The sequence below is a fragment of the Rhinopithecus bieti genome, unplaced genomic scaffold (assembly GCF_001698545.2).
Source record: "Rhinopithecus bieti isolate Rb0 unplaced genomic scaffold, ASM169854v2 scaffold_55, whole genome shotgun sequence".
Lineage (NCBI taxonomy): Eukaryota > Metazoa > Chordata > Mammalia > Primates > Cercopithecidae > Rhinopithecus > Rhinopithecus bieti.
The window spans coordinates 1,051,756-1,060,497 of record NW_016803114.1 but is presented as its reverse complement, the minus strand read 5'-3'; the positions used below and the strand labels follow the sequence as shown (position 1 = coordinate 1,060,497).

At 35.2% G+C, this 8,742-nt stretch overlaps 1 protein-coding gene across 1 annotated transcript in view; it reads right to left on the bottom strand.

The window, feature by feature from the left end:
- KPNA4 (karyopherin subunit alpha 4) overlaps nt 1-8,742 on the bottom strand; it is a 68,296-nt gene that overhangs the window by 6,874 nt on the left and 52,680 nt on the right. The window contains exons 15-18 of the mRNA XM_017850346.1: nt 7,728-7,797; nt 6,040-6,202; nt 2,907-3,001; nt 44-162 (exon numbers count right to left, since the gene is read on the bottom strand). Coding sequence (XP_017705835.1) covers nt 64-162; nt 2,907-3,001; nt 6,040-6,202; nt 7,728-7,797 — 427 coding nt within the window. The 3' untranslated portion in view covers nt 44-63. The remainder of the gene's footprint in view (nt 1-43; nt 163-2,906; nt 3,002-6,039; nt 6,203-7,727; nt 7,798-8,742) is intronic.

Here is an 8,742-nt window from a genome sequence, read left to right as displayed (position 1 = left end):
TATATATATATATATATATATATATCTCAGTGCTGCATTGTACCTAACTTCCACAACATCTTTCTAAAACTGGAACCCTTCTGTTGGTACATTGGCAGATGAATTGAAACCAAATGTTCCGCCTTGAATTGCCTCCGGAACAAGGCTAGGGTCTTCATCAATCTAGGTGAAAAAAAGGAAAATAATGTGATAATTAGTTTAAAAAATATATAAATAGTATTACAGTACTAATTCCCTTACCCTTAAAAAAAAGTCTGGAGAGATGATGAATGCCAACACTGTCTTACCATCCTTTAGAAAACTGAAACACTTTATAAAAGGTTTTTTTTTTTGAAATGGGGTCTTACTCTGTCACCCAGGCTGGAGATCAGTGGCACAAACATGGCTCATTGCAGCCTCAAACTCTTGGGCTCAAGTGATCCTCCCACCTCAGCCTCCCAAGTAGCTGGGACTACAGGTGTGCACCACCATGTCTGGCTAATTTTTGTATTTTTTGTAGAGATGGAGTTTCACCATATTGCCCAGGCTGGTCTCAAACTCCTAAGCTCAAGCAATCTGCCTGCCTTGGCCTCCCAAAGTGTTGAGATTACAGGTGTGAGCCACTGTGCCTACTCAAGGCTTTTTCTCAAGGGATGCCAAAATGAGAGAAAACTTAAAAGAATATGTAAGACGGGCATTTTCCAAAAGAATGAAGGAACAGTAATGATGGCCCTAAGTCTCAAATAGAGGATGCAAAATTTGGTACTTGATTTCCCTTAAACCTGGGCAAGTACGGCTGGGCACGGTGGCTCACGCCTGTAATCCCAGCACTGTGGGAGGCCGAAGTGGGTGGATCACTTGAGGTCAGGAGTTCAAGACCTGCCTGGACAATGTGGCGAAACCCCATCTCTACTAAAAATACAAAAATTAGCTGGGCGTGGTGGCATGCGCCTATAATCCCAGCTTCTTGGGAGGTTGAGGCAGAAGAATTGCTTGAACCTGGGAGGCAGAGGTTGCAGTGAGCCAAGATTGTGCCACTGTACTCCAGCCTGAGTGACAGAGTAAGACTCCGTTTTAAAAAAAAAAAAACAAAAAAAAAAAAAAAAAAAACACACACAAAACCCTGGGCAAGTACATAAAGACAATGACATTAAAAAAGAAAATTAACGCAACCACTTTTGGAAAGTAAGTGAATCTTTGGTGTATCTTTCAATAGCAATTGGAGACAAATGGAATTTGGGCTTAAAATAGTAAAATACAGATTGAGTATCCCTAATCTGAAAGTCCAAAACATAAAATACTCCAAAATCTGAAACTTTCTGGGCACCAATATGATGTTCAAAGGAAATGCTCATTGGAACATTTTGAATTTCATATGCTCAAGTGGTAGAAATAATTCAAATATTCTAAAATTCAAAAAAATCCAAAATCCAAAACTGTTCTGGTCCCATGCATTTCAGATAAGGGATACTCAACCTATAATAGTTCTGCTAATAATGGCTATTCTTATTATATACATTATTCTACATGCTTTACACCTAAAAGTTCCTTTTTGAAATTCCACAATATTACAAACCTGCAGTGTACGGAATGTAACTATGTATATCATCTGAATTATTCTTTTCACAATCTAAGACAAGAACAAAAACTACATGTTGAGGTATTAGAAATTATAAGGCTATTACAATTAGTCACCATATTGCAAATTATGGTTTTCAAAAATCCAACTTTAAGACACACGATCAAAGTTACCCTTAAAAGAATATGCCAGGCTGGGTGTGGTGGCTCATGCCTATAATCCCAGCACTTTGGGAGGCCAAGATGGGAGGATTGTTTGACTCCAGGAGTTCGAGATCAGCCAGGGCAACACAGACAGATCTTGTCTCTACAAAAGACTTAAAAAATTATCTGGGCATAGTGGCATGAACTTGTAATCCCAGCTATTTGGGAGGCTGAGGTGGGAGGATCACCTGAGCCAGGGAGGCGGAGGTTGCAGTGGGCTGTGACTGCGCCAATGCACTCCAGCCTGGGCCTCGTCTTAAAACAAAACAAAACCTTTTCTGAATTTTATTTCTGGTTTAACTGGCCTTATATTCTAAATAGGACTAAGCTTAGACAACTATAAGTAAATAGTCTATAATTTTCTTTTCTAATATTGTCCTTGTCAAGTTAATGTCCAAACTATACATGCTTAACAACATGTTTAATAACATTTTATTCTTTTTGATAATATGGAAAGGCATGCAGTAAAATACTTATTCTTTGAAAAGTTGAGAAATCATTCAAGAAATCCTCTGGTGGCTGGATTGAACCACTGTAAAATTTTCTAAGGAGCAACTGGTTTAATTTTAGATTTACTTTTCCAAAGAGGAAATACTAAAAATAAGTTAATACTTTAATTTCCACTACTATTACTAACAATCTGTAAGATATTTTGTATACTATACCTTACATTATACAGTGCCTTACCTTTTTACTTCCATCTTATTTATTTATTTTCATATTTGTTTTTGGTCATGAAATAAAAGTAACAGTGACCATCCATTCAAGTGTGGATTAACTACTGTCATAAAGAACTTATTATAGGATATACTAGTATCACTGTTTTGTTTATAAATATGGTATGCTATTAACAATTTTAAAAAATGAGAACTATAAAGACACCAAGTGAAAATAAAGTCTGACTCATCTAGTTTGGTCAAAAAAGTCCTTATCTTCTTGCCATTAGAGCTAATATGCCCCGAAGGGATCTTAAAATATGGAAATATTTATGTTTTCAAAGCCGGTGACATTACTGTCATACATCTATTTTAATTTCATTCCAAAAAAATACATACATGTACATCCCCCTAGCTTACTATATATATAACTTCATCCAGATCTATGTTTATATATAAAACTAGGAAAACTACAAAATTATTAAATACATCATCTGAAGAGAAGAACTGATCAATGATCTCATAGGCCAATTTGTAGATGTCTTCATTTTCATGATTTTGAAGTTGTTCAATTTTCTCCAGTCCTGCAAGAAATTGTGTAATGTGAAACAACAGTAATATTTAAAGAGCAGTCACAAGATAGAATAATCTTTGGAACACATAACCCAATTTCTGAATTGCAAATTTTTTGAATTACAATTTTTTGGAATTTAAAGGTGAATCTTAAACATAACAAATTTTTATGCACAAAGATATAGTATATTTATCTTAAAATTAACAACCTGAGTATCTAACTGCTTGTAAATGTATAAGTAATGAGACATCTGCCTATTCATCAGAATACATAACCAATCTTTATAACCAGTAGTAACATGTAAAATTCCATTTGTTTAAGTAAAAAGCAGAATCTTCCTACTTTCCAGCACCTGCCAAGTTTTTCTACTGAGCATGTATGAAAAAAAAATTAAAAATACTGGTGATTAATAAATATGATGCTTAAGATACCTGTTAAGTTTACTGGAAAATGATGAAGATCTAACACAGTATTTCAGGGGAAAATATAATTTTCCCTGTAAACATTAATGAGAATTATAGGCAGAAACACTAAAAAGTACATACTTAACTTGCTGATATGCAAATTGGATCCTGTTTTACTTTAGAGGAAAAATAATTTTAAAGTCTTTGAGAAAAGTGAAATTGCCCCTTCATGAGTGTTCTTCCTCTATCCATTTCTTAAATGGAGGAAGTTATCTTAGCCTCATTTCTCACCTACACACTCATTGTGGTGATCTTCCCATTAAAAAATTTGGCTACTACATATAGGCTGAGGACTTGCAAATTTATAGCTTCATTTATTTTCTGAGCTTCACATGCATAAAATTAAAATGCTTGTGTAATTCTACCAGGAAATTTCATAGCTACCTAAAACTCAAACTGTCCAAAACACAATTTGTTATTTGCCTTCCTCATTTGAACGGTTCATCCTACAGTTGTATTCTTACTTGGTGATAATCAACAATAGCTTGAAATCTAAGAGAAAGCCCAGTTCCCCTTTCCCTCAGTATCCCACAATCAAACCTCAAAAACTTGAAAGTCCATTCACTGGACTTTAAATCTCCTCATCTCCCCTTTGTCTCTATTATTATGACTGCCTTCATTTATTGTGGCTTGGCCACTATATACTTACTTTTTTTTTTTTTTTTTTTTTTTTTTTTTTTTTTTTTTTTGCCCAGGCTGGAGTACAGTGGCACGGTCTCGGGGCTCACTGCAGCCTCTGCCTCCTGGGTTCAAATGATTCTCGTGCCTCAGCCTCCGGAGCAGCTAGGATTACAGGGGTGTGTCACCACGCCCGGCTAATTTTTTATATTTTTAGTAGACACGAGGTTTCATCATGCTGACCAGGCTGTTCTTGAGCTTCTGGCCTCAGGTGATCTGCCTGCCTCGGCCTCCCAAAGTGCTGGGATTACAGGTGTGAGCCACTGCGCCCAGCCATAAATACTTTCTTAACTGGTCTCTTCCTGCCTCCTGTCTTCATTTCATTTCAAGTCGTCATTCCAAAGGCTTCATTTCCCAGCTATCCATGTTCCATCTGAACATATCCATCCCCTAGATCAATCACCAATGGCCTGTCACCTCCTGTGGCACAATCCACTGGGGATTCCTGGGTCTTACCTCCAATGAGGAAGGCAACGTCCAAGAACTCATATTTTTATTTGAATGTATAAAGATATTTTAGTAATTAAAATGTTTACAAGTTAAAAAAAATCAAGTAGTAAAAATAAGTATTCCTATTGTTATTTTTTGTTACTTAATTAGTTCTGTAACACTATTCCCCATCTCTTGTTCCTAACTCGATAGTCACAGATTTTTTTATTGTTGTTGTTCTATCAGTCACTTTAGTAACTTTAAGTATATCTTTTCTTATTACATTAATTTTGAAGCCTCTCAACATTCCCACTTAGCTGAAGTTATGGGTTCTCCTACTTTTGCAGTTACCTCTCTTTTCATTAACTTTTCACCTTCTGTCAGAAATACCTTTACTTTTATGCTTATCCAGATAGGTAACATTTACATTGTGTTACACAGCCACATTTGAAACTTTTATGTTCTGTCTGTATATTAACTCTAAGACTTGAAAGCTAATAAGTATTGTTTACATTCCAGGAGGCTCTGGTACATGGCCATGTTTGGAAACTACTGCCCTAAAGAATAAAGCATCTGCTGTGCCATAAAGCTTAAGACTTCACAGGAGGCCAGGCGCAGTGGCTCATGCCTGTAATCTCAGCACTCTGGGAGGCCAAGGCCAGTGGATCACCTGAGGTCAGGAGTTCAAGAGCAGCCTGACCAACATGGTGAAACCCCGTCTCTACCAAAAATGCAAAAAATTAGCTGGGCATGGTGGCAGGCACCTGTAATACCAGCTATTCAGGAGGCTGAGGCAGAATTGTTTGAACTTGGGAGGCAGAGGTTGCAGTAAGCCGAGATCGTGCCACCGCACTCCAGCCTGGGCAACAGAGCAACACTCTGTCTCAAAAAAAAAAAGCCTTCACAGGATGCTGGTTACTTCTCCAGCTTTGTCTCTTGGTGGTTTCTACCCCATACTGTGTGATTCAGCAACACTGAACTACTTATAATTTGCTGAATGCTATTTCTCACCTCAGACTTTGCTCATGGTGTTATCTCTGCCTGGAACACCTTTCATCCCTTTTTACTTTATTAATCCTTATTCATCTCTCAAAATCCAGCTCAGGTGCACTTCCTGCTTCTTCCAGAATGGATTAGGCATCCCATTTTGTTGTACATTTCTATTAGGGTAATTAGCACATTACATCAGTTCATGTTTATCAAGACTAGACTACATGCCTTGAGGTCAAGGACTGTGTCTTGTTTACCACTGTCTTCCCAATAACTTATCACAGTGCCTGTTCAATATATGGCAGCAATTCAGTTACCTAAGCATATGTAAGAGGCTGAGCAGGACTGTACATATAGAATGTAATATTGACTTTATTCTGTTACTTGAATATCTAAGAAAAATATAGATGTGCTCTATTAGTCGGTAAATAAAGGTAGTTACAAAGAGAACATTAAGAAGTGGAATAAGAGCTTATAATAAACTTACCTCCACATTCTTCTATAAGATTGCCTATGGTTTCTGCCTCATCTTCAGCCATTTTTAATATATTACTTAGTCCATCGAGTACTACTTGCACAACTTGTGCATCTTTTACAGTCAGCAAGTTGCAAAAAGGTGGGATAACATTTTGCTGGATAAGGTAAGCCACCTGAAGAAAAAAAACAACATAAAATAATGCAATATAGGTAAACTTTGTGTGCCATGTTATCTCACTGGAATAATTTTGATTTTGAAATTTTGAGTATAGAAATATGACCTCATCTCTCTCATGTTAAGTGTGTCTACGTTATTAATCTAACCTCCTTTTTTAAAAAATTTAGTTTCCTTTTTCCTGAACTTAGAAAAAAACAACATAAAGTTAAAATAAAGGCATCACTCAACTTCATATTAAACATTTCTTTGCCATAAGAAATATTTCCCTCAAAGATCTTTTTCCCTTTAAGAGTAAGAAATTATGAAATCAGTTAAGGAGGCTGTTAAGGGAGGCTGTATGCTATTTTTATTTAATTAAATTAATTAATTTAATATATAGAGATGGGGTCTCACTATGTTACCCAAGATTGATTGATTGATTGATTGATTGATTGATTGAATATACAGAGATGGGGTCTCACTATGTTGCCCAGGCTGGTCTTGAACTCCAGAACTCAAGAGATCCTCCTGCCTCGGCCTCACAAAATGCTAGGATTACATGCATGAGCCACTGCATCCAGCCTGGATACTAGTTTCAAAAAACTATAACGGTTCAATGTGACGGCATCCAGTGGCTCTCATGTGCCTGGCTACTTCTCAGTTCACTATTCTATTGATTTCATAATATTTTCAATGATTTCAATATTTCATTAGTTATAATTTCCATGCATTATATTAATATTTCTGTTCTGCTCTGTATTTATGTGAATTCACTGATAACCACCAGTCCACAGCTTTTTTGTTACAGTTATCAATTTACTGCTATTCAGCTCTAAATTTGTTTTTACCTACTCTGTGAAACAGATCTCACCTCTTTAAAACTGCTTTTCCTTTGCCAGTTGGTACAATGTTAAGCTTTGTCACCTGCACGACCTGAGAATGGGTGCCTCCTTTCCTATACATCTTATATTCCTCACCCTAGTTCCTAAGCCCTAGCCATCTGGTTGAGTTTTTAATTCCTTGTTTGGTTTGCTGCTGAATTTGTTATTGTTGCTGTCTTTTTACTTTTTGTTGTTGTTGTTCATTTGTTAGGAGAATCTGTGATGCAGTTTCTTTCTTCCATATTAACTTAAGAAGTCTGTTCATTTCTAATACTGTTAAAAACAAAACAAAACAAAAAATTCCTGACTATAGGGGCCTCAATTTTACCACAGATTAAAAAATTCTTGTAGGCCAACAAACTGGGAAAAAGGACACTTCTATGAAGTATGACTAAAGGAAGTCAAGGTGATACTTCTATGTGAAAAAGAAAGTTATATACCTGTTATAAAAAAGTTAGTACCTGTTATCTTGCTATTATTTTATTTTTTTAATAGAGATGTGGTCTCACTGTGATGCCCAGGCCAGTCACAAACTCCTGGCCTCGGCCTCCCAGAGTGTTGCTATTATTTTAAATTATAACTTACTCAAATCTAAATCAAAATTACCTGTACTTTTATTTTACCAGTTTTGAGAAATACATTTTAAAAAGCTTAACTTACTTGATCTTTCCTTCCACTAATTGTTAAGTTACTTATGGCCCAAGCAGCTTCTTTTGAGTGCCAAAATCCCCTGTAAAAGGCAAAGCAAAAGGCTATAAAATTGCCACATAGAGTAAACTGGAAAAAATGTTTGCTGTGATGATTTTTCAACTGCTTATTTCCCAAAGTCTCCTTTTAGTCTTTCTGTATACATCATTTTTTCTTAAGACAGGTCTTTGAACTATACCCAATCTACCCTAAATACATGGAGACACTTTTCTGTGAACTCTCCTGGATACAAACTGAGTTGGTATTATTATTTAATAATATCAGATTAAATGAAGTTGGTGATAAAATGAAATAAAAATAGTAAAGAAAAAAATTTAAAAATCTACAATATCACTAGAGTCATGTAAACTAACATATTCTTTTACACACAAAGCTTTTACACACAAAAATGATACCCACCATTAATGAAACTATGATCAAGATGTTATACATTGCCTTTCAAATATGAAATGAGAAATATTTAAAAGTCACTAAAAAATTCATATATATAAACTTCATAATCTCATTTTTGAGAATTCACCAAGAAAATAATATAAAGCAGAGTAACATCTTTCTATATATGGTTATCATAGCACCGTAAGAGCCAGAAAGTAAAAACAACTAAAATTCTCAATAAGCATAATTGTCTTATTATGGTAAATCTACTGAATAAGCAACTATTAAATATTAAGACAACTGGCAACCTGAAAAAATGCTTATGATGTATTAAAAAACCATATAAGTAAAAGAAATGCAAATTAAAATATCCATATCTCCTTTCATATTTATCAGAATAAGAAAATCTAAATATTTGTGTGTGAGGCTGGTAGGAGTATAAAATGGCATAATTCTTATAGAGGGGAATTAGCCCTATAATAGCAAAATTTACATGTATGTTTATCTGTAGATCCAGTAATCCCAAATATAATTGGGCAAAAACATTAAAAAAACTTACAAGCTATTCTATTTTTTTTTTTTTTTTTTTTTT